At 47.7% G+C, this 25,539-nt stretch overlaps 1 protein-coding gene across 16 annotated transcripts in view; it reads right to left on the reverse strand.

Annotated features, from left to right (window-relative positions):
- The window catches only part of NCOR1 (nuclear receptor corepressor 1), a 1,251,773-nt gene that overhangs the window by 117,213 nt on the left and 1,109,021 nt on the right, over positions 1–25,539 (reverse strand). For all 16 annotated transcript variants that reach the window (XM_069226323.1, XM_069226317.1, XM_069226319.1 and 13 more), the window contains 2 exons: positions 6,685–6,836; positions 4,853–5,070 (listed from right to left, as the gene is read on the reverse strand). In XM_069226323.1, coding sequence (XP_069082424.1) covers positions 4,853–5,070; positions 6,685–6,836 — 370 coding nt within the window. The remainder of the gene's footprint in view (positions 1–4,852; positions 5,071–6,684; positions 6,837–25,539) is intronic.

The following is a 25,539-nucleotide window of genomic DNA, read 5'->3' on the forward strand; positions in this document are numbered from 1 at the left end:
GTGTGGGTGTTCACCTTGAGGGAGGATTTGTGGGTGATGGCTATGCCTCCTCCGATTCCGTTGTTGCGGTCCCTACGGATGATCTTGTAGCCGTCCGGGATGGCTATTGCGATGTCGGGTGCGAGGAGTCGTTCCACCAGGTTTCGGTCAGGAAGGCTACGTCTGGGGCGGTGGAGTTGAGCAGGTCCCAGAGCTCGATGGCGTGCTTGCGTGCGGAGCGGGTGTTGAGGAGTACGCAGTGGAGGTGGTTAGTTTCGGTCTTTGTCGGATTTGTTGTTCTGTCGCAGGTGAATCTGCAGGTGCGGCATGCGAAGGGTCCGTGGGTGTTCCTTGGTGAGGACTGGGAGCATGCTGTGGTGTGGCCGAGGTTGAGGGCGTTGAGTTGGTCGGCCGTGTAGCGGCGTGTGGAGGTGCAGGGGTCTCGCGGGGGGTGGCGCTGGGCGCGGTCCAGGCACGGACGGGCGCAGACGGGCTTGCCTTTGGCGCGCATTCGGCGCGGCCACGCTGCAATAAGAGGAGGGGAGGGTGGGAGTGGCAGCTGGGAGGCGGGAGGGCTTGTCCTATGAGAGGGCTGGGGGGTGGGGCTGCAGGGGACGCAGCGGTGGGAAAAGGGAAGAGGAAAACGGCGAGAGAACGAGGGGGGAGGCGGGAGGGGCCGCAGGGGTGGGAAAAGGGAAGAGGAAAACGGTGAGAGAATGAGGTGGGAGGGGCCGCAGGGGCAGGAAAAGGGAAGAGGAAAACGGTGAGAGAACGAGGGGGGAGGCGGGAGGGGCCACAGCGGCGGGAAAAGGGAAGAGGAAAATGGTGAGAGAACGAGGGGGGAGGCGTGAGGGGCCGCAGGGGACGCAGCGGCGGGAAAAGGGAAGAGGAAAACAGTGAGAGAACGAGGGGGAGGCGGGAGGGGCCGCAGGGGACGCAGCAGCGGGAAAAGGGAAGAGGAAAACAGTGAGAGAACGAGGGGGAGGCGGGAGGGGCCGCAGGGGACGCAGTGGCGGGGAAGCAAAAAAAAAACAGCAAGGAAACGGGAGAGGAGGTAGCGCTGAGCAGGGAGCGACCTACCTGCAAGCAGGGTCAAAGGTTGCTCCCTGCTAGCGCCGCGGCTGCCATAAGAGGAGGGGAGGGTGGTAGTGGCAGCTGGGAGGCGGGAGGGCTTGTCCTATGAGAGGGCTGGGGGGTGGGGCCGCAGGGGCGGGAAAAGGGAAGAGGAAAATGGTGAGAGAACGAAGGGGGAGGCGGGAGGGGCCGCATCGGCGGGAAGAGGAAAACGGTGAGAGAACCAGGGGGGAGGTGGGAGGGGCCACAGGGGACGCAGTGGCGGGAAAAGGGAAGAGGAAAATGGTGAGAGAACGAGGGGGGAGGCGGGAGGGGCTGCAGGGGACGCAGCAGCGGGGAAGCAAAAAAAACAGCAAGGAAACGGGAGAGGAGGCAGCGCGGAGCGGGGAGCGACCTACCTGCAAGCAGGGTCAAAGGTTCTATGGTTCCCTTGGCCAAGAGAACACCCTCCACACTACCATTGCGTAGGAAGCTCCCTTCTCCATAGTCACGGCAGGGCGAGAAAAATTACCATACCAGATCCTAATGCCAGCACATAGTTTCTTGCTTATAAGGCTGGTATTCTAAAGGGCACAGTGACCCCTCACAGTCTTCCCTGAGGCCTAGCCCAAGAGAATAGGGCTCAGGCTCCGATCTGGGAGGCAAGGCTCCTGCTGGCATTGGGCAATGTCTGTGGGAGTCGGGGATGAAAATGGGGGTGACGGCACCAGTAGTGTTGGCACTGGGACCTGGGCATTAGTTATTTGGTGTTTATGGCAAAATTTAGGTTTTAGCAAAGGAAAAAAATTAAGAGTGTGCTTATAATATTAAATGTCCCTATGAAGCCTAAAAGAGCACACCCCTCCTTGTACACATTATCTGACCCAGTCATAGCTTGACATTCAAAAAACTGTCACCTTGATCCATTGATGTTCGACCTCCACTGGATTTTTAAAGAAGGTGCTGAATTTTTTTGCTTGAATTCTACTTTTTGCACAGGAGTTTATCATGTACACCACATCAACAGGTCACTCCCGGCAGCACTGGGGTGGCCGAGTGCAGTACACGTCGGGTGCCAAATGTTTTTCAATGGGGATTGGGCACTGTGGATTTAGGCTGCAGGCTCTGACTGGGGGACCAGTCGGGGGCAACCAGCATGTAGGACACAAACGTGGTGTGATCGGGGACGTAGGTGTACCTTTGGTCCTCTTCTCCAAGGCCCAGGGGCAACAGATGCAGGGGTGTCCTTTGGCACTGGGTTTCCTAGCCCAGCAGCACTCGCAGTTGGGGGAGGGTGGGGGGCCCTGTGATCTAAGACTGCAGGCGTCCTCAGGGAGTCCAGGAGGGGTCAAACCACAGTGGACTTGAGCTCATGAGAGCTGTGGGGGAGGCCGTTGATGCCAAGAGTACGCTTCAACTCGGGCCGGCAGTGACGGGTGCAGTGGTTGTTTTGATGTCAGGTTTCTCCCACCACAAAGACTATGGGAGAGGGGGCCTGCATGCAGCAGCTGCAGATTACTTCAGGGAGTCCAGGAGGGGTGAAACCACAATGGAGTTGGACTGTGGACAGCTGGGGGACCTTGTTGGCATAGGAGGTCCACTCTCACATGGGTCAGTGACCGCAGGGTGCAGTGGTGTCTTCAGGTATCAGGTCTTTGCAGTTCTGGAGGCTGCAGTCTTTTTTAATTGGAGTTGGTTGGAGAGCAGGTCCACGGCTCACAACAAAAGACTTGACTTGGCAGATAGTCTTCCCAGGTTTCTGGAGGTTTAGCTGCAGGACGAAACGTCTTTTGGTGCAGAGTTTGTCGAGGAGTGCAGACAGGTCGGGGGATTGGTACCAGGCCAGCTGCTCCTTCTCCTCAGCAGGTGCGTCTCTTCTTTGTCCTTTTTATCTTAGATCGTCTGGATCTGAGTTCTATAGTTTAGGTGTTCCACATAACTACTCAATTAAGAGGCATTACAGGGAGTGCCAGGTGGTAGCAAATGGGCTGACCACCTTCAGGGTGACTACACCCTTTCTATGACCACTTCCATAGTGGCCTAATTCCTTCCAAACAAAGATGGCGGACTTTAAAAAGTGGTGTCCACGTCCGCTCGTCCACCTTAGGGCTGGGACTGGCATGAAGTGGGCACACCTCCTAGTCTGCTTAATTTTCTTGCCTGTTCTGCCAACAAAAGTGGGGTCTTGACGGGGGCATCTTTACCATATGGAGAGACTTGGGCTGCATTACAAAGGCGTCTAAGGACTTTAAATCTTTCCACTGTGGAATGTCCACCTGCCTGGGTGAGGTGCTAACATACCCGCCCAGAGAAGGCCTTTGTCTCTTGCTCTCAAGAGCTCTGGCTCTTATTTTATGGGGGTGAGAAATGTGTGTAAGGTGGCTGACCTGGGCAGAACCAGTCAGTCAACACACTAGTAGTTGGTATGTTCACCTCTAGGTGCATTCATAAATAAATCTATCACTGGAATCAATGAGGGTTTATTAATCTGAGAAGTTTGCTACCAAACATCCCTCGGTTCAGAGAAGCCATCATTTAGCTGGGAAACTTGCAGTGAACAATGTCCAGCACATGTATCCAAAATGGCTTCCCTTTTTACTTACCATGGCTAAGAATCAACATAAACATCGCAGGGGCATATCTGCTCAAGCACATATGCCCTCATGTTTCCTGATGCACCCTGCCTTAGTGGAGACTTACATCTGGCACACGCAGTGGTAGGGGGTATGGCACACATGGGTGCGTGGCAGGTTGTGTTTTCAATTTTACCTGCACCAACACACGCAGCCTGCAACGGCAAAACTGTGTGGGTTTGGTGAGGGTGTCCCTGGAGGTGGCACAACCTTCCTTAGTGCCCTAGGCACCAGGGGTATCATTTACTAGGTACTTAGAGGGTGCCAAAGGTTTTGCCAATTGGGGAAACAACTGTGCAGTTTGAGGGGAAAGATCTGGCACTGGGGACCTGGCTAGCAGTAACCCAGTGCACTTTCAGTCAAAATTACATCAGATACCTGACAAAAAGTGTAGGGTGGGGGGGGCTAACCATGACAAAAAAAAGAGTGCTTTCCTATACTCATTCACTAGATGGCAGAATTTTGAATCAATTTCAGGATGCAGGGAAGACCCATATGCAAATATTAAAAGGCAAAAAGAAGCCAAAAAAAAAACACCCTCAGAATTCATTTTGTACGAGCTGTACCAAGGTCCACATTTTCTCAAAACTCAGTAATAAGAAAGACAATCTGAAGATTGTGAGATGTGGGGTAATGTGGATTTCAGGAAGATGTAAAAGGTAGGTATTCGAGGCGTGAATATTTTTGACAACCATGCTTAACACTGTAGAAAATTCAAGTATTTCAGAGCCCAACCACTAAAAAGACACATTATGGCAGACACTGAATCATAAACTGATACATCTGACAAATTTACAGTCGCAGAGGTAACACTAATGGCCTGAGAACAGGCCCAAAGATTGTAACTACTTCTCACAACAATTACACGTGTGCTATTAATGAATGACTTCAAGTAGACATGGCAATCCAACTCAGTGAAAATCTTGTATGAAAATAGTAGAAATGCACTTTCTTTTTTAACACACCTTCAATAATTATCAAATGTGATGGCGATTCAATGGGTTAAGATAATTGTGCCTTATCACTGTAAGTAAAATGCCTTAAATGCAAAAATGTCTAAAACTCCCTACATACTCTTTAAAGTATCTGATTTCGAACTCAATAATTTTCAAGGTTTTTCAAATGTGCTTTAAAATAGTGCGCTGAACATTCACGCTGTAAATGGTTAACAAAATCGTTCATCCTACCTCCCACGGGCCTTTTCTGCAAGATTTTCTGGGGATACTCTTGAGCTTGGCCTTGAATGGTGAACAGCCTGTGCCTCAGGACTGTATCGGTTGGATGACTTAGGTCGAACAGGAGCCACCAAGGAGCCAGCTGCCATATTTTGGAATGTGGACATGGAGGACTGCTGAGAGGCTGGAGTTGTTGCCTGATTTCGGGCAAAATCTTGTGTAATAATTTGCTGAAAGCAAAGGTGAAATAGCATATTTAACTCCAATGAATAATATGCAACAGCTTGTAGATTTATGAAGAGTTGATAAATCTACGCAATGCATCACTTTCAGTAATCACCAATGGCTTGGCACTCTAAGTACAGATAGGACGCAGTCTAGATCATCATACCACAATGACTGATATGAAAAACTACAAGCAAGTTCAAAGGCCGAGATACGACTCCAAACGTTACCGCTGCATCAGAGCAGTGTTAGGTGCTACAGTTCAGATGACAGTGACTATGCTAAACTATCCAGATACAAGTTGGCGAATACTTTTTGAAAGTACATAGGTGCTGGCTTTAGGAGGGGTTAAATTATTGTGAAAGGGTCCACAGAACAGGCAGGGGATACAGTTGCAAAGGCCTGGAAGGCATTCCGGTAATGGACCAACAATTTGTACACATGGATACACCATTGCTGGTTCGAGGCACTACTTTAAGTAGAACCTTAACCACCAGTGTCTTCTTTTAAGGAGACAACCCTAAAAACAGGCATGGGCCAAAACAAAACGTAAACCCACACACAAAACATACATTCACAACCCAAAATGTAACCATGCTAACAAGTACGACCACACACAGGGAACGTATTGGGTGCTCTTGGTGATGACCTGGTGACTCAGGTTACGGTAAATGGTGTCTAGGTAGGGGCGCAGCCCACAAAATGTAATTCACTAGAGTTCAACAATCATTTAAGGAAACGACTGGCAGTCTCGGTTACTGAATCAGTAGGTTGATTTGTTGTCTTTTAGGGGCTTTATCTCAAAATTAACTTGTCTTGTCCTAGTGTATCCAATGGTATGGGTACCCAACTGACAATCTGACAGCCATGACTAAGCAGACAATGCTACATGGGTGCTTAGTATTCAAAGAATAGGCTGCACAAATGGAGCCAGGTTGAACAGCTTCATAAACAAAATACAGCAATATTCTAAAGGCATTTTGGCAGAGACAATATAAAATGGAATTTGATGCAAAGGACAAAGCATGTTATTAGTTACTATCTCTAACTGCATTCATAAAGGATCATCATTAACAGAGTCTTCAATCGTGGAACTCAGGTAAGAGAAAGAAAACAAATAAGTAGTCTGGGAAGTCCTAGCCATAATCATCTTCCATCGAACACTATGCCATCATGCTCAAATAAACTGGTAAGATGTATGAAACAAATCAATTGAACATTCTTAATGATTGTGAATTGAAAGAACAATAGTATCAGGCAAAATCAACTGCAAATGCTATGACAGAAAAAGGCAAAACTGTAATCTAGTATAGAGCTTTACAAATCAAATATAGTTCAAATGGACCATTTCAACTGGGCAAGCAAAAAATCAGCTTCTGAAAGTTGCACCTAATATTTTTATTTAACAAACATTCTGCTGTTGCAGGACAGCAGATACAGAAACCACAGCATTTACTGAGTTTGCAGTCTTCCATTAATACTAATAAAGAAAAACAGTATTCCTAAAAGACTATGTATAGTATTAATCAGTTATAACTGATGTTCAAATAGTCCATCTGAATCATTATCTATCACATATGTAGCATAAACTAAGGCTTGCTATGGGTAGAAACACCTACACAGATGTGATCAGCCAGTGTGATCAGTCGATGAGTTTTTGGCACATGTCCAGCACCTTCAGCCTGGGAGGTTTGAGGAGGCTGAGGGGAAGGGGATTGTTGTGCACGAAAACGATTCATCTGTCCTTCATACTGTCGAGTGGGCTCTGGTGCTACACAGAAAGATGACAAGACAACTGTTAGCTTAAGGTTTGTTACGGAGAGTATGAATTACAATAAATATTCTATAAAAACAATTTCAAAGCTTCAAAGGAGGAAGATATGCATCTCGACCCCCTCTCATGAAACATTACAAAATACGGCCTGTCTTGCGTTGACCCTTGTAAAGAAAAAGATACATACTTTAGATAACTTGCCTCGAAAGAGACCGTGTCTTACGTGCATCTTCATAGTAGATAATGTCCAGCTGTAGGACCCCAGAAAACATCTTACAGTTTGTCACTGCACCAGGAGGTGCCACTTATGTCATAGGTTGTGTAATGCATTCCCTACGATCATAACTGTTGTCACCCACACCAGAGCCCCTTCCAGCTTAAATATTTTCAGCTAAGTATTGTTTAGAGAATAAGGACCGAATGGGGACACGCAATTAGGAATATAGAAAGGGAATATAGCAGGCATATTTTCTAATGGAAACTATTCACTCTACTAGTTCAAGTTCTTTGAAAGATTTTCTAATAAGTAACAAGCACTCTTTTTTATCTATACGATTAATTATATTTCCTGTGTTATTTCCTTCATTTTTATAAGTCTAAATCAGATGACTGCAATCATATTCCGATCCAAAAACACAGGACTTCCAATACACATCATTTCTTGGACTGATTGCACTGTAAGTGCTCTTGCACACACTTTCTTTAGAATGTTCGGTAAAAAAACAAAACGTTTAAGACAACCTCATAGGTCTAGTGTCATTTATTGCAATAATAGTTTAGCTCATATTTTTAGCTGAACCGCTAAGCAAGTTCTCTTCAAGAATTTATTAACTTGCAAACTAACAAAGCATGTCTGTATCCAACACGTGCACATATACATATAATGGATGCAGCATCAGTGCCTCTTTTTAGTTATGGGTAGGTCTAACTATCCATTGAAAAGCTGTTTTTTGTTATTCTCAAAGCACTGTGCCGTTTGACACATCAGCAGGAAACGTTAAAAAATTCAACTTTATCTAATGGAGGGGGATTAATGCAGAGGCAAAAAAGAAGAGGCATTCTGATATTTAAAACTCAGAAGTACCTGTTAAATGAACTACAGAAAAAAAGCCTGAAAGAATTGCACCAAACTTGGCATGAAATTATTTTGTTTCTCAACAAAGTGGTGTAAACCCGTTCAGCAGTATGAGAAGAACAAGTTGCTTACCTTCCATAACACCTTATCTGGTAAAGACTTTATCTAGCCGCAGATTCCTTGTGATGTTGTTTGGCTCCAAGTCGCCATGAAGTGACAAAGGCAGTGCTTATTTGGTCACTTCAGTTAAATTTTTGCAAACTTTCAAAGTCAAAAGTGCGGAGCCACAAAGGTTGCTGATGTACCAGTGCGCAAACATTAAGGACCTCATAAAAATTACCCCAAAATGGAGAAATCCATTCACAGAGGAGGGAGGATCGGTAATGAATTTGTAGATATTCTCTCAACCATATAAGGCATTACCGAAGGCAAGTAACTTGTCCATCTAGTGGAGACTGCTGGCTGCAGATTCCTTACTTTAGAATAGATACCCAAGGAATACTGTCCTGGGGGTGGAACTGCAAACAGATGAAGATCAGGAAGCCCTGGAGGACTGAGCAGGCAAGGTCCCTGTCACCATGGACCTGACTATCCGTGCAGTAGTGCCTTGTAAATGAGCTAAGAGCTACCCACATGGCAGTCTGACAGGTGTCCAGGACAGGGACACAACGAGCTAATGCAGTGGTAGCAGCCTTGGCTTTAATGGAATGAGCCTGTAAGTCCTCTTTTTTGGCCAGTGTGTAGCAGGATTCCCCAAATAGGAATAGGGATGTGCCCCCCTCCCCTCAGGGAGGAGGCACAAAGAGGGTGTAGCCACCCTCCAGGACAGTAGCCATTGGTTACTGCCCCCCAGACCTAAACACACCCCTAAATTAAGTATTAAGGGGCGACCCTGAATCCAGGAAATCAGATTCCGGCCACCTACAACAAGAAGGACTGCTGACCTGAAAACCCCGCAGAGACGACGGAGACACCAACTGACTTGGCCCCAGACCCACTGGCCTGTCTCCATTCTCAGAGAAACTGCACAGCGACACATCCAGCGGGACCAGCGACCTCTGAGGACTCAGAGGTCTGACCTGCACCTGAAGGACCAAGAACCTCCAGAGGACAACGGCTCTGTCCAGAAACAGCAACAAAATTGCACCAAACAAGCAACTTTAAAGAGACTCTCACTTCCCGCCAGAAGCTCGAGTCTTCACACACTGCACCTGACGCCCCCGGCTCGAGTCCAAGACAACAAACACCGCAGAGAGGACTCCCAGGCGACTCCAACGATGTGGACACCCTGAGTCGACCTCCCTCCACCCCCACAGCGATGCCTGCACAGAGGATCCAGAGGCTCCCCCTGACTGCGACTGCCTGGTAACAAAGGAACTCGACGCCTGGACCAGGCATTGCACCTGCAGCCCCCAGGATGGAGTGACCAACAGGCAGCCCTCATCCTAGCCCAGTCGGTGGCTGGCCTAAGAAGCCCCCCTGTGCCCAGCCTGCATCGCTGGAGTGACCCCCGGGTCCCTCCATTGCTTTAAATAGCAAACCTGACACCTACTTTGCACACTGCACACAGCCGCCCCTGTGCTGCTGAGGGTGTGTTTTGTGTGTCCCCCTCCTCCCCAGTGCTCTACAAAATACCCCTGGTCTGCTCCCCGAGGACGCTGGTACTTACCTGCTAGCAGACTGGAACCGGAGCACCCCTGTTCTTCATAGGCGCCTATGTGTTTGGTGCCCTCCTTTGACCTCTGCACCTGACCGGCCCTGTGTTGCTGGTGCGGTGGCTTTGAAGTTGCCTTGAACCCCCAAAGGTGGGCTGCCTATGCCCAGGTGACTGACTGTGTAAGTGCTTTACTTACCTGAGAAAACTAACCAAACTTACCTCCCCCAGGAACTGTTGATTTTTGCAGTGTCCACTTTTAAAATAGCTTATTGACATTTTAACCAAAACTGTATGTACCACTGTTCTACATCAAAGTTCTATACTTAACTGTTAAGTACCTTGCATTTTATGTGCATACCTCAAATCTTGAATCTTGTAGTTCTAAAATAAATTAAGAAAATACATTTTTCTATATAAAAACCTATTGGCCTGGAGTTAAGTCTGAGTGTGTGTTGCTTATTTATTGCCTTTGTGTACAACAAATGCTTAACACTACCCTCTGGTAAGCCTACTGCTCGACCACACTACCACAACATAGAGCATTAGTATTATCTAATTTTGCCACTATCAACCTCTAAGGGGAACCATTGGTCTTTGTGCACACTATCTCTCACTTAGAGATAGTATATACAGAGCCAACTTCCTACACTGTTTAAATGCTCACTTGCTCCTTTGTGTAAACCCGACTGCTCAGAGCCACAGCTTCTCAGCTTTGAACTACTGGTCTAACAAACGAAACCTACCACGGGTTGGTAAGTGTATTACACGGCGAGGTCACAGAACTACACCATATAATAAAGCCAATTTCCTCACAATCTAGAACCTCTCCTTCAGGAAAGAATTGAGAGGTCTATGTCTAAAATAGGGCGATGGCCTCTGTCCTTGGCCACCAGAAAATTGCAGAGATAACAACCACAACCAACTTCTAATGTTGGCACCCTCTTGAAGGCTTCTTTGAGATAAAGAGCCTGAACATCCTGACGGAGGAGGTAGAGGTGGTCCTCCGTCAGCTGGTCTGAGTATGGTGGCAGGGGTAGCTGAGGTTCTAGGAAAGGGAAGGAGTAACAATGCTGAACAATTTTGTAGTACACATTTGTCCAATGTTATGAACTGCCAGCAGGTGATGTTGCATCTCGCCACCGACTGTCTGCCTGTGATGGTATTAGGGCACACTAAAGTGGTTTGAGGCTGTGGCAGCTGGGGGCGAGCACCAGGGAATTAGCAGTGTCCCAGTTGTCTTTAAAGCACTCCACTGCTGAATCTTCCTTGTCACCAAAGAGGCGGGTACCATCAAAGGGAGGTCCATAATCGATGCCTGCATAGCCCCAAAAAAGCTATCCGACCTCAGCCAGTAATGGCGGAGTGCCACTGATGACCCAATTGCTCTGCCCACTGAGAGCTGGTCGTGTCCCGTTCACAGTGAATGGTGAACTCTGCTTCCTCTGCCATTGGCAATAGTGTGTCTCAGTATGGCTTGGGCACAGGTGGGAGGAAATGGGGTGTATTCTCTAGTGTGGTTGAGAGACCTCACTGTGTAAATACACAATGTAGGAAGCTCGCTCTCCATATGGTGCACTAAAATAAAGTACACTGTGCAGAGAGTCCAGTGGATCTCCAAACGTTTGCAGAGTCAGAAATAGATAGTTCTAATGCTCTATTTGTGGTAGTATGGGTGAGCCGTTTGGCTTATCAGGGAGTCATGTTAAGCATTTGTGGTACTCACAGAGGCAATAAATGAGAAACACACTCAAAGAAGAAATCCGAGACCAAACTAGAAAAATAACATTTGTTTTTATATATGCTTTGAACCAAAGAACTTAATTATAAAGTAAGCAGTTTTTAAATTAAAGATACTTTTCAGTTTCAAAAATCAACACGGCAATTTTTGAGTCTTCAATGTTAACCGATTTGAGGAAAGCAAGAATGCAGTTTTGCAGTTCAGTACTCAACTTAAAATCCAATCTTCAGGGTTTTAGGTCAATACCAGGCAAGGTTCAAATCAGCACCAAGAGTGCACCCACAGCAGCACAGGGGTGGACGGGTGCAGAGGTTAAATTTGTGATCGGGTGCCCAATGTTAACCAATGGAGACTGGGGGTGAACAAAGAGGCGCTGCTCAAAGGTGAGTAAAGCGGTGTCAGGGGTTGATCTCCTGAGGTTAAGGCAAGCACACTGGGGCTACAAGGCAGCACAAAACTTACATGCATAGAAGCAAAGGGGCGGCTGGGTGCACAGTGCCACCACAGTGTCAGACGCCCAATGCAAGTCAATGGAGGAGGTTGGTTTTGGAAAAAGGCTGCAGGCTCAAGCCAGGCGGCTGAAAGCAAAAAAACTCACAGCTGCCCAGTTAAATTTGGATGTTGAAGGACTCAGGAAAACCGTTGGGCCAGCTCTCCAAGGTCCAGGGGCTCCGAATGCAGGGGTGTTCTTTAACACCAGAAAGCAGTTTACTGGGCAGTCACAGTCAGGGGAAGTCTTCAGATTGAGGCTGCAGGCTTAAAGCCAGAGTCTGAGAGGGGTCACCGTACGGTGGACTCGGGCTCAGAAACGCTGGGGAACCTTCACAGGACCGTGGGCAACTCAGACTTGGGCTGTGGGTGTCAGGTGCAGAGGTGGGTCCAGGTGCGGTTTCACAGTACCTCAGGGCAGAGCTCTTTTTCTTTAAAGTTGGTTTCTTCTGGACAGGTTTGCATGTCCCCGGGAGATCTTGATCTTTGCCGCAGTTAAGCAGTCCTCCCAGGACTTTGGCAGTCGCTGGGCTGCAGGACAGGTTGTCTTTTGATGCAGAATCGTTCAGGGCTGCAGACGGGCCGGTTGGGCTTGGGTCATCAGGAATCTGAATTCTGGGGTTCAGAGATGCCACCTAAATACTGAATTTAGGGGTGTTACAGGGTGCCACGAGGTAGCCAATGGGCTACACACCTTTGGGGTGACTACACCCTTCTTATGACCACTTCCTTTGGGAAGTGGGCATAGCCTTAACCCTATTGGCCAAATTCCTTGTAAACAAGATAGAGGAATTTAAAATGTTTTGTCCACTTTAGCTCGTCCACTTTAGGGGTGGGTCTGGCACTTCTAATTTAACTAATTTTCCTGACTGGGATGCTGCCAAAAGTGGGGTCAGGACAGGGGGGTTGGTCATCTCCACCATCTGGAGAGAACTGGGTTGCATTACAAAGGCAGCAAGGCCTTTGAAGCTCCCTGCCCGAGAATGTCTATCCTGCCTGGGAGAGGAGGTAACACCTCTGCCCAGTGCAGGCTTTTGACTCCGCGCCTTAGAGGGCTGGCTCTCACCGTATGGGTCCAGACATGCTCCTGTGGTGTCTGAACTGGTCAGGACCAGTCAACAAACTAGTAGGTTGTAGGTATTCAGGGGGGCACCTCTATGGTGTTCTCTGGGTGCATTTATTGATAAATCCATCACTGTAATCAGTGAGGGTTTATTATTCAAAGATGTTTGATACCAGATAATCCAGGATTCAGAGAAGCCATCATGTTGCTGGGGAACTTTTAGTGACTGGTGTCCAGCACATGCATTTAAAATGGCTTTCCTGTACAATTACTATGTTTAGGGATCAATAAAGACATAGCGGGGGCATATTTGTTCATGCATATATGCCCTCACATGTAATATAAAGCACTGTGCCTTAGGGCTGTAAGGCCTGGTAGAGGGGTGACTTACATATTTTGCATGGAGTGTTAGGGGACATTGTACACAGGCTGTGTGCCAGTTTGTTTTGTCAATTTTGGGAGAACCTTGTCACGCAGCCTGCAATGGTATTCTGCTTAAGATTGGTGCTGGGTCCCTCAGAGTGGCACAAGTTGTGCTGCAGCTCTGAGGGGCCCTTTTCATTACCCATGCCCTAGATACAAGGGGTACCATGTGCTGGGGACTTATAGGGGGCTGAATGGTCAGGTCACTTGGGGATCAAGTGACCTGTGTCTTGTTTTAGGGAAGGATCACTGGCACTGGGGACCTGGTTAGCAGGAACACAGTGCACTTCAATCAAAGCTGCTTCTAAAAACCAGGCTGAAAGTGTGGGGGTACACTGCCAACCCTCCAACGACCAGTCAGGTTTAGCTCAACCCTGGGTAGCTGTGGCTTCAAGCAGTCAGGCTTCAAGAAAAGAATGAACATTTAAACAGCACCAAAACAAATAGAGAAAAAGCTCAACACAAAAGAAATCGGTCACCAATTTACAAAATAGATTATATTTTTATGAATTTATGGAAACAAAGATGAAAATTATCCACCAGAAGCTTCCGAAGATATATGTTTTACAAGGATCACTAAATCAAAGTTTTTTCCTTAATCATAAATAAGCACTGGCAAATTCAACAAATCTGCCACTTAGAAACCATTATCTTGATGAGAAAAGCAATCTTTAGTTCAGTTCCAGTGTCAGTAGCTCCTAACATTGCCTTCTGTGGAGTGGTCCTGATGCAAGGCATACAGGATGCCGATACTCAAGAATGGTGAACATGCTCAAGCTGCTGTGCGGTCGACGGGGGTAATCCTTGGGCCACTTCTCAGTCCAAAGACCCTGTGGGTCGACTTTGGCCACAGGGGTCGCCATCCCTCAAACCTTTCTTTGGTCTGGCAAAAGTCAAGTCACTACTGGACTACTGCTCACTGGGCACAACTAACTCAGCTGTTTCCTTCTTTTGTTGGTAACTCTCCTTCTGGAAGATGGAACTGCACTCCAATTACTCTCCCAGGTCCAGCAGACTTGAGTGCAACTTTGGAGCATTGGGTCTCGGTCTCCAGGGCTGCACTGCGGTGAGGAATGATGATGATCCGATGGTCTGGGTTACCAACTAGTCTAAGCTGGCTTCTTTAGCTTTTGTGGCTGTGCGTTGTGGACAAGAATTCAGACAACTGACTCTTGGAGTCTCTACTACTGGCTGGGCTCAGGGGATAACTTTTCCACAAGCAGGAGAACAACAGGCACAGTTCTTTCCTCTGTCAGCCCAAGGAACAGCAGGTGCAGCCCAACGTCAGTGCAGCCTCTTCTTTGCTGGTTTCAGGGTCACCACAGCATGCCTTCTTTGGTTGTCTATTCTAGTCAAGCAAGATCGAAGTTCTGGGTGCTTGGGGTGCCTTTTTTATGCCAAAAAGAGCTCTTGGGGATGTTGCAGTCACTAGCCAGTGGCCTACCAGGTTCCTGCCCATTGGTTGACAACTTACTGTTAAGTGTGGCATCAGGCTATCCCTGAGTGTTCTATTCTGTGGACTTCAAAGATGTTGCAACCCCTCTCCAGGTGTGTGGAGCTTTGTAGCCTGCCCTATAGGTACAGCTACCTGTGGACTACAAGCCAGCAGAAAAACTGGTTTGGCTAGTGTTTTCCAGTCTCTGTCCCTGATGCCAACCTCTTCACCAGAACAAAAGATCAGCCACTCTCTGAAAGATTCAACAAAACCATTAAGAGTGTGATCATGGGTTTGCCTGAAAAACTCAGGAGGAGATGGGATGTTCTACCTTCCATGTGTACTGTTTGCATACTGAGAGGCCCCTCTAAAAGAGGTTGACTTCAGTCCCTTTGAGCTGCTCGTTAGCCACCCTGCGAGAGGTCCACTCAGCTTGGTTAAAGAAGGATGGGAGAGAACCCTGAAAGACCCTAAGCAGGGCATAGTAAACTATGTGCACAGCTTTCGCTTTAAAATGGACGAGTACATGAGGAATATTAACAAGAGTTTGGTGGCCAGCCAGGGGACTGTCAACCACTGATATGACCAAACGTCCTCCATGGTGGAATTCCAACTAGGACAACTGGTTAGGGTCTTAGAGCCTGTGGCACCCAAGGTCTTACAGGACACGTGGACTGAGGCTACCCAATCTTAGAGAAGAATGGAAAGTCACTTACTTGGTGGACTTGGGTACTCCCAGGAACCCTTACAGGGTGATTCATGTGAATAGGCTGAAGCTCTGTAGGAAGATGGCTTTTTGTGTGGTGGGTACCTAAGGTACTTACAATTTATACAAGGTCAGGTATCCCCTATTAGCGTAGTGTAGGCAGTTTCTAGAAGCCAGGCTCTCTAGAGGTAGCTGTGGATGAGCAGCCAAGGCTCATCAAGGAGACATTCAAAGCTCATGCAATACTACTATAGTTACACAGTACTTACACACTTGAAAGAAAACAGTCAGTGTTACACAAGGAAAATGTCACTTACCCAATGTACATTTGTTTGTGGCATGTAGTGCTGCAGATTCACATGCTTTGCATAAGTCCACCATCTAGTTTTGGGCTCGGAGTGTTACAATTTGTATTTTTTCAAAGAATCTTTTTTGAGTCACGAGATCGAGTGACTCCACCTCTCAGTGATAGTGCACATGGGCATCGAGTCCTTTTTAGACTGTTTTCTTTCCGCCGTCTGGTTCGGATGAGTTCCCTCTCTCTCCGGTAGATCTAGGTTTGGTACTATCTGAACTTCTCTATTTTTCCTTTAAACGTCCGTATCGTTTCGAATGCGTTTTCCATACTACACTCGATCCGATTGTAGCGCCGGGACCGAATAAACGCCCTTTCGGGCACCCACGCTCTTCTCGGGCATACTGCGTCACAAGCTCATGGATCGAACTCTGTTTCGGTTCTGCCCTTTGTGCCATGCCAAGTTCCCCTACACCGACTAACACTTGATGTGTAACCTCTGCATCTCTCCGGACCACAAGGAAGAAACCTGCGAGGTGTGCTGATCCTTCCGCTCCCAGGAGACTGCAGGATCGAAGAGCACGTTGGTTAGAGATGGCATCAAAGTTGACCAAACACCTGACATTTTTAGTGAGAACAGGCACAGATGGCAGTTTCCATTGCAGACTCTGATTCTGAAGGCAACTCAGATAGCAACAGCCAAGTTATTCCTGTGGAGCAGTACGTGAGTACGCCAGCCCCTTCTCATCACCAACAACATTCCAAAAAGTCAACACAAATGGTGTTGGGTCCACCACTGCTTGCCAGCCATTGTCGGACCCGAAAGTTACATCTCGAAGACCGGCCCTCGGGTTTGGCGTCAAAGAAGACCAAAATGCATTCGACCGAACAGACTGCCACGCCTGTTTCAGGATTGAGTCGCAAAGTGGAGGCTTCCACTTCGGAACCGAAACGTTTGCATACTCTTCCGAGCAGAAAAAAACTCCCATCTGTTTCAGAGTCCACATTTGCGGCCGATTAAAGCAGACAGTCACCACGCTTTCGGAGCACACAACTATGGGAAGTAAACATGTTTCATCTGCAGAGGAGTCAACAGACAGCAGGCCCATTCTTTAAGTGATGGACCATAAACAACGGAAAATACAGATTCAAAAAGACACTGGGAAAATCCTCCTCCTTCAATAACCAAAAGGAAACTGACTTTCCAAGAAAGTTTGGAAACTGGGCCTTCACCTGCAAAAATATTTAAGCACAACGAGAAACCAAAGGCAGTACAACAGCCTTCTCCGGCACATTCTTCTTTGCTTCCCACTTCACCACCACCACCACCACCACCACCTTCAACTACACAATATTCTATGCAATCTCTTGTCTCTTCATATTGGGATTATATGGATGTCAATACTTCTATTGTAGACACATGGGATGTGTATGATTCAGACCCTATCCCATCTAATGAGCCTGATCTATATCCCACTAGGGCATCTCCAACTGAAGACACATGATTGCTAGAGTAGCCACATACCACAATGTGCCGATGCACTCTGAACCTATAGAGGGTGACTTGCTATTCAACACGCTATCCTCTACACATAAACAGTATCAACACTCCGAGCCCAACACTAAATGGCGGACTTATGCAAAGCATGTGTATCTGCAGCTACACATGCCATCAAACATTAAGTTACTTTATTTTAGTGACAATTGAGAAAAAGTACTACAGAGGAAACCCTTCAATAGGAGGTAAGTAACACACTAGTAATCAGAAATAGGTATAGAAAGCAACAGAAAACAGTGCAAACAGACAATAGTGACCCTAGGGTGAGCCCAAACCATATACTAAAACAAATGAAATTTGAATGCAGGACCCCCACCCTAGGTAAGTGGAAGGTGTAAAGGTGAGCTGGAGGAACTGGGAAACCCCAAAGGTAAGTAGCACAGTGTCCCCCAGTGACCAGGAAGAAAGGAGTAAGTTACTGGATTTTCCCCAAACCACCCAAAAGAACAAAAAAGATAAAAATGCAACACCCAGACAAGACTGCGAGAAACCAGCTGTGGATTCCTGAAGAGGAAGACCTGTGGAAGAAGGGGACCAAGTTCAGAATCACATGAGTCCAGTGGGGACAGGAACCACTACCCACCTGTCTGTGGTTGCAGGAGTTGGTCGACGGTAGGATGAAGACTGTCAGCAGTGCAGCCCTGGACCCGGGAAAGAGTTCCTGGAGGATGCAGTCGACATCCTATGCCTAGTGGAAGATCGCAGTCGGTTAGTGGCAAGGAAAAGCGGGGTGGGGCAGAGGGGGAGTCCTAGGGGGACCCTCAGCAAGGCAAAGAGTCTAGAGAATAAAAAGCGGCCCCCACAGGAGACCCACGGAAAGAGGAACCAGGAGTCACAGAGCAGACCACGGCAAACAACTGGAAAAGGGTCCCACGCCGCAGGAGAAGCACGCAGAGGGCTATGCGTCGCAGGAACCAGTGCTGGGGCTACACAGAGCCTTAAGATCCCTTGGGGGAGATGCCAACAAGCCTTGGAAGCTGCAAGAGATGCAGTGATTGGGGGTACTGTCCTGCGGGGGAAGCCAAGGGCTTACCTCCACCAAAGTTGGACAGCTGGCAGAGAGGAAATGTACCAAATGTACCCTTCAAAGGATACCAGTGGCTTGAGGAGGCTACCCTTCCCAAGCCACGTAACATCTATTTCCAAAGGGAGAGGGTGCTACCCCCCTCTCCCAAAGGAAATCCTTTGTTCTGCTTTCCTGGGCTTGAGCTTTTGAAGCAGCAGGAGGGCAAAAACCTGTCTGAGGGGTGGCAGCAGCTTGGGCTGTCCAGAAAACCCCAGAAGGATGGTAGGAGCAATACTAAGGAGCCCACAGAGTGCATGGAATCATACTTCCAATACTGTCAACAGTATTGGGGTATGATTCCAACATGTTTGATACCAAACATGCCTAGGGTTTGGAGTTAGCATTATATAGCTGGACATAGGTAGTGACCTATGTCCAGTACATGGATAAAATGGCATTCCGCACTCACGAAGTCCAGGAAAACGGAACTGGAGTTTGTGGGGACACCTTTACTAGTGCAGGGGTTCCCTCACACACAGGTACTTGCACCCTGCCCTTGGGGCTAGGAGGGCCTGCCATTGGGGTGACTTAGTGACCTTGTGCAATGACCTGTAGTAAAAAGGGTGCATGCACCCTTTCACGCAGGCTGCAATGGCAACCCTGCAGATAGACTATGCATGGGCTCCTCACAGGTGGTATAATACATGCTTCAGCCCATTGGGATCCCCTGGTACCCCAATGCCCTAAGTACCTGGGGACCATATGCTAGGGACTTACATGGGGGCACCAGTATGCCAAATGTGGGGTGTATGTGGTTCAGTAACCAAGTTTAAAGGGAGAAAGTTTAATCACTGAGGTCCTGGTCAGCAGGATCCCAGTGAACACAGTCAAACACATTGACAACATGCAAAGAATGGGGGTAACCATGCCAAGAAAGAGGGTACTTTCCTGCAAGCTCGACCATGAAAGGGCAGACAACACAATGTTTATAGCAAGAGACAGAGACAAGGAAGGAGAGAGTGACCCTCTCCCAGACCTCCTATCTACTAAGGTCCAAGATGGAACTGAGGAGGGAATAATTCTCCCTCCCATGCTAACAGATCAGCAACCAAGGGACTGCTATCACTTTTTAAAGCAGTTTCCTGGACCGTTATCTCTGACCCTAGGTATGACAACATGGCGTACCCATGATATAGACACCAGTGACAGCTTTTCTCTCAAGAATAAAATGTATGGCTTCTATGACCAGATCAACACCAGTGTCAGGGCTGAGGATGTTAAGATGTTAGATTTGGGGCGGTGGGTGACCGTGCCCTCCAGTAGTCCATGGGCCTGCTTAGTGGTTCTGGGGCTCAACCCCAAAGAGGGGAACCTAAGATGAGTTTCTGTGTGAACTACAGGGGCCTCATCGTTGGCACGAAAACTGATGACCACCCAATAACAATAGCTGGTGAGCGCATTGCTAAGTTTGGGTTAGCTAGGTACCTGAACACCTTTGACCTGACATCAGGTTATTGGCAGATTGCCCTCACTCCAGGAGCCAAAGAGGTCTGCTTTCTCCACACCTGAACATCACCTTCATAAAAAGGTGATGCACTTTCGTCGAGGAATCCCTTTGCTACCTCCCAATATTGGTGAATTGTGTACTGTCAGCTTTTGAGTGTTTCTGTGAAGCTTATCTTCATGATACAGCTGTTTTAGCTACACCTGGGAGGATCACCGGTCCACTTCAAGAAACTGCAACGGACAGGTCCGATAATCAAGGTAAGTAAGCGCCAGATAAGGCAGGGCTTTGTTGTCTACCTGGAACACCAAGTTGGTGGAGGCCATATCCAACCTCTGCAGCCCAAGATCTAGATCAAACTGGCTTGAGAGTATCCTGAAACCTTGACACAGGTTAGAGTGTTCTTAGGCCTGACTGGATACTATAGTAGATTTGTGAGGGTATATGAAACCCCTGTGGCACTAATAACTGACTTGACCTCCAAAAAGCAGCCCAGAAAAATAGTTTGTACTGAGCAGTGTCAAAGGCTTTTGACACCCTCAAAGAAGCACTGTGTTCATCACCTGTCTTGAAAGCCCCTGACTTTTGTAAAGAGATTCTTGCCCAGACAGATTCCTCTGAACATGGGATCGGTGTAGTGTTGTCACAAGTAAGTGATATGGGCCAAGATCAGTCAGTTGCCTTCATCAGCAGGCGACTCCTTCCTAGGGAGGACTTTGCTGTGGTTTGGCCCCTGAAGACGTTAAGGCCCTACCCACTTGGGATTCACTTCAAAGTTTAAACCAACTACAGACTCCTCAATGGTTGATGAAGAGAGTTTCCAAGGTAATCCATTTCCTTATAGGGGATGGACTTCACAGTATCGATGCACCAAGGGACCAGTCAAGAAAGGATGCAGCATCGAAGACTGCTTCTGCTGGCCAGCAAAGAGAGGGAATGTGCCTGCCATGTCCTGTTCACAGAGGAGTTGTCCATGGACACCAGTCAAGCCAAGAAACACCAATGGTCAGCTGGCTGGGCTCCTGTTCACAGCATAGGGACACAACAGTTGAACAAGCCTGCTGGGTCAAGATGGTGGACCACAGTCTTCAAGTTGCTACCACCTCCACTGTGCAGCACCTGGGACCAAGATCCAATGCACCCGAGTTCACTGAGCCTGGGCGTGCCGTCAGAGTTACCAGGAGCCTCAACTAAACTATTGAATCAGGAAGGATTGGCCTGTAACTGTGACAATTGGCGACAGGTAGTCCAGTGGGGCTGGACTTCAGCCACACAGGAGAGGTCTTCTTGGGACTTCGATGCAGCAACCAGGACCTTCTCACCTTCTTTGTGGACTGAGAAATCCCTGCAGGAAGACCCCTACTGACCGTATCACATCCACAGTATCCTTCATCTTTTGATTCAGAATCCCTCCGTAGTAATCAACTGCAGCATGGACAATGTGCCCGGAAATGTTGAAGGATGGCTTCTCCTGTGAAGGTAACTATTCTTGTGGACCTTGCTTGCCCCACTGCTGGAGTTGGTCGCCCCAAGTACTTCCAACCGACTGCATTCACACCTAGGTTTTCTTTGAAAAAGTCACTAAGTATCCAATTTGTTGACTTTGCCAAGGCTTGTTCGCAGTTGGATGATTTGCACTGATTCATTACTGCTCGTAAAATCTATATCCCTGCAACCGTGAAGTGGATCTTTTCCGTTGTAATGTTTAAATTCCTATAAAAATACAGCCTATTTTTATAAATTAGTGTCGGATTTCCTTAGTGTTGTGTCAATTTCTTCTTCAGTTGTTTTAGTGCTGTTTAAGTGCTTTACACTTGTTCCTCTGTGTAAGCCTTGCTACTCACTGCCACACCTACCGAGGGTTGAGCTGAGAGTCTGACAGATGAAACCTAAAGGTCAGAAAGGGGTTGATAAGTGTATTATACTGTGAGTTTGCACTGCCATGCCATCTAATACACTCCATTTTCCCGTAACAGGGACCCTCAGATCTTCTCTAATCATACTACTCCTCAGGTCTGTCAAAAAAAGTATGCCCTGGTTCTGAATATTGTAGGAAAGTGCAATTTTGTACATGATTCCTCCACTTTTTGCTCACTGGTTTTGAGGTTTTTCGACTGAGGTACACTGGGTCCCTGCTAAACAGGTCGCCAGGGCCTTTTCCCTAAAAACAGGTAACAATGTGTACAATTGGAACTCTCCACTACCTGTATAGATCCCTAGTAAGTGATACCCATGCTCCTCAGGTCTTTCCAAAAAACCAGTCTCTGGTTGTGAATATTGTAGGAAAGTGAAACTTTTTACATGATCACCCCCACTTTTTGCTCACTGGTACTGAGGTTTTTCGACTGAGGTACACTAGGTCCCTGCTAAACAGGTCACCAGTGCCTTTTCCCTAAAAACAGGTAACAATGTGTACAATTGGAACATTCCTCTACCTCTACAACACACCTCTACCCATGGTACATAGCACATGGGTAGGGGGAAGAGTTCCTAAGGGCTACAGCACATATTGTGAAACGCTTTGGGAACCCCCTAAAAACAAGTTGTACCCAGCTGCCATTGCAGTCTGCGTGCCCTGGTGCAAGCCAGGTGAAAACATAATATGCCACATCCATCGTGTGTCATGTTGCCCACATCTAAATGTATGTACTTAACCGCTACATCAAGCCTAGGAACCCTAAGGCAGGGTGCATTATATTTGATGTGTGGTCCTATCATCACAAGCAGATGTGACCCTGTTATATCCAGCCCTATTGTTGAGCATTGCGAGTGAACAGGGAAGCCATCTTAAGGTATGTGCTGGACACTTATCATGAGGGACCCAGGCTTCACTGAAACCTATGGTGTTTGGTATAAAACTCCTTGTCTTAAGTTCAGGCTGATGCCAGCCTCAGATTTTTTAATGACAGGCACCCAGAAGGCTCCTTAGATGTGCCCCCTGAACTCCACTTGTCTCAAAGTGCGTTGGTCTGCCACCACAGACAGATTTCTGACCCACTGGAGGTGAGAGTCTGCACTCTCAGAGGTCATAAACAAAGCCTGCTCCTATTGTCATCCACTCCAGCAAGATAGCCAGTAGATCTGCATACCAAGGCCAGGGGCTTCAAAGGCCCTACCTCCTTTGGTATGAAACCTTCGGCTTTCCCCAGACCTACCTGTAGCCCGCCCCCCTGCCTGAGGCCCATTTGGCACCAGGACAGGCAGGAAGGCGTGTACCACTTCTGGGCTAGCCACACCCTCAAGGTGGGCTACCCCAAGTGGACACTCGAGGAAGAGTTCCACCATCTTGTTTTTGGTTGGAACTAGGCTTTCTCGGATAGGAATATGCCCACACCTCACAGGAAGTGGTCATATAGAGTATATAGGGACCCTAAGGGTAAGTAGACTGTGGCTACTACCCTACACACCCCTAAACTGCCCTAAATGTAGTGGTTAAGTGGCTCCTCAACATCAGAAGACAGATTCTCTGGACCCAAGAATGACACCGAAGAGCTGCAAAAAGCAAGAACTGAGGAGCAGCTACTGCCTTGACCCTGACCTGCCAGCAGTCCTCAACAACTGCATCAAAGACGACTCGTCCTACAGCTGCTCTGCTGCCAGAAGCCTGGGTGGACTGCCTGCACTTGAAGTACCAGGATCTCCCATGCAGGAGTGGAACTACTTTTCTGCACGCTGCAGGCACCAAAGAAGAACCTTGAGGACTCCGGACCACCAAAAACCTGACATTAGAAAGCACCACTATGCCCCTTAGCTCGAGCTGAAGAGGGCCAACTGTGCCAGTGTTGTCCTCAGGTCCTCCATGACACAAGCCCACCTTGAGTTCCTCAACTGTGGAGTCCCCTATGCTGCCTGCAGTCTCCTTGTGTAGTTCCAGACTACAGCAACCTCTTTCACTGTCAAAGACCCAACACCTCTGCACCTGGCCGTTCCCGAACCGAGGAGAAGAGGACCAAAGGTGGCCCTATGGTCCCGAGCATTGCAAGACCAGAGACCCCTATTGGTTCAGCCAGATTGCCCCCCGTCCTTAACTGAAGCTTCTTTTCCCCAGCACCGTTCTCCATTGAAACCAATGGGGCACCCGATGCCGTAAAGCACTTCTGCACCTGGACGCCCCAGAGCTCCCTGAGGTGACCTGTTGGTGCTGCCTTGGACAGTGCCCCGTACTTACCTTAACTCCTGAAGACTGGTCCAATAAGTCGCTGTTGAATACCCGTATGCAATACATGTGTCTTTCTCCACAGGATTCCATTACTGCCTCAGAGACACTTCCAATATTTTGCCTGTTTTCTTCAAACTGCTTCAGCATTTATTTTGGTAAACGTATTCTGGTGTTGAAACATAATATAAACAAAGTAACTATTTTTCTAAACAACTGGTCTTGAGTTCCTTCTTGAGTGTGTGTCTCATTTACTGCCTCTGTGACTACAATAATTGCTTACTACTACCCTCTGATAAGCCTAACTGCTCGCCCACAATACAACCAAATAGAGCTCATGGGGTTGACATTTGTAGCCCTGTAAACCCAAAAAGGTTGCCTGGACTTTCTGCATAGTGCTCCCATACGCTGTTGCACTTCACAGATAGCCAGCTTCCTACAAATATGTTGCACCCTGCCTTTAGGGCTTGATAGGACAGACAATGGGGTAACTTACACCCAAATACAAGGGAAGTGATGCCATTGCTTTCAAGGATAAAGTATTGCTAGCAATGCACAACTGCTCATCCAGTCTGTGGTGGTAGACAGGGACTTGTTGCTGCTGGGGGATCATCTAGGGTGGCAAAACTAGTGCTGCAAGCACTGGTGTACCCCTCTAGCTTACATGCCGTGGATACCAGGGTACATATACTCGGGACGTACAGGTAAGTAAGCCACTTCCAATTGAGTATAGCCAATTTGACATACACTTTAGGATCTGGGCACTGGCACTGAGGTCTGGTTAGCAGGCCTCAGTACAGTCTCAGAGTCGAAAAACCAGGAGCCTCAGTCAAAAAACTAGGGAGTGACCATACAAAGAGAGGCACTTTCTTACAGCTAGGGTCCCAGTAACAAAACTCTTTTTGAATCAGGCTTCCAAGTCTTCCATATTCTCCATCAGCCAGTACAGGAGGAAAGTTGTCCACAGAGAATATGTAGGGTGAGAAAGACTGTTTAACCAGAATTTAAGGCGAAGGACGTTCCGAAAAAAAATGGGCATCACCCAGTGCTGGCTTATATTTGCTGGAGTGGACAAGGGTGTGGTCTAGGCAGCAAAGCCAGGATCAACTAGGGCTTCATGAAAAGGAAGCAGAGGCTCTGCTGAATGAGATGTAGGCTGCAGCACCTCTGATAAAATATTCGCCCTGGATTCTATAGTGTGCAGAGACAACTCCCCTAATGATAGATGGCAACCCCTGGGTGTGGGGTGGGTGGTTTGGGATTTAGGGAAGAGTGCCCGATTAGTCCAGGATTTCATTTCACGCAAAGTGTTTCAGGCAAAGTGTTGGAGCCCACTGTCCTCCACCAGTTCTCCGAAACCCCCAGGGTCACAATGAGGGTCCACAGCCTCATCAGGGTCTGAATCTGAGAGATGTTCTATGAGAAGTAGCTTTTCTCTTTTTTATTGCTTGTTCCCCAAGAGGCCCTTGGTCTTCCTTCTTGACCTATGACTCACCCTGAAGTCCGTGAAGACATGGTGTCAGAGCCTTAACTGTGTCGAGGGCAGTATGACTAGAGTCTGTTTTGGCACTGTGAAAGGTGTGAACAGCATTGTG

The sequence above is a fragment of the Pleurodeles waltl genome, chromosome 3_1, assembly GCF_031143425.1.
Source record: "Pleurodeles waltl isolate 20211129_DDA chromosome 3_1, aPleWal1.hap1.20221129, whole genome shotgun sequence".
In the NCBI taxonomy this organism is placed as follows: domain Eukaryota; kingdom Metazoa; phylum Chordata; class Amphibia; order Caudata; family Salamandridae; genus Pleurodeles; species Pleurodeles waltl.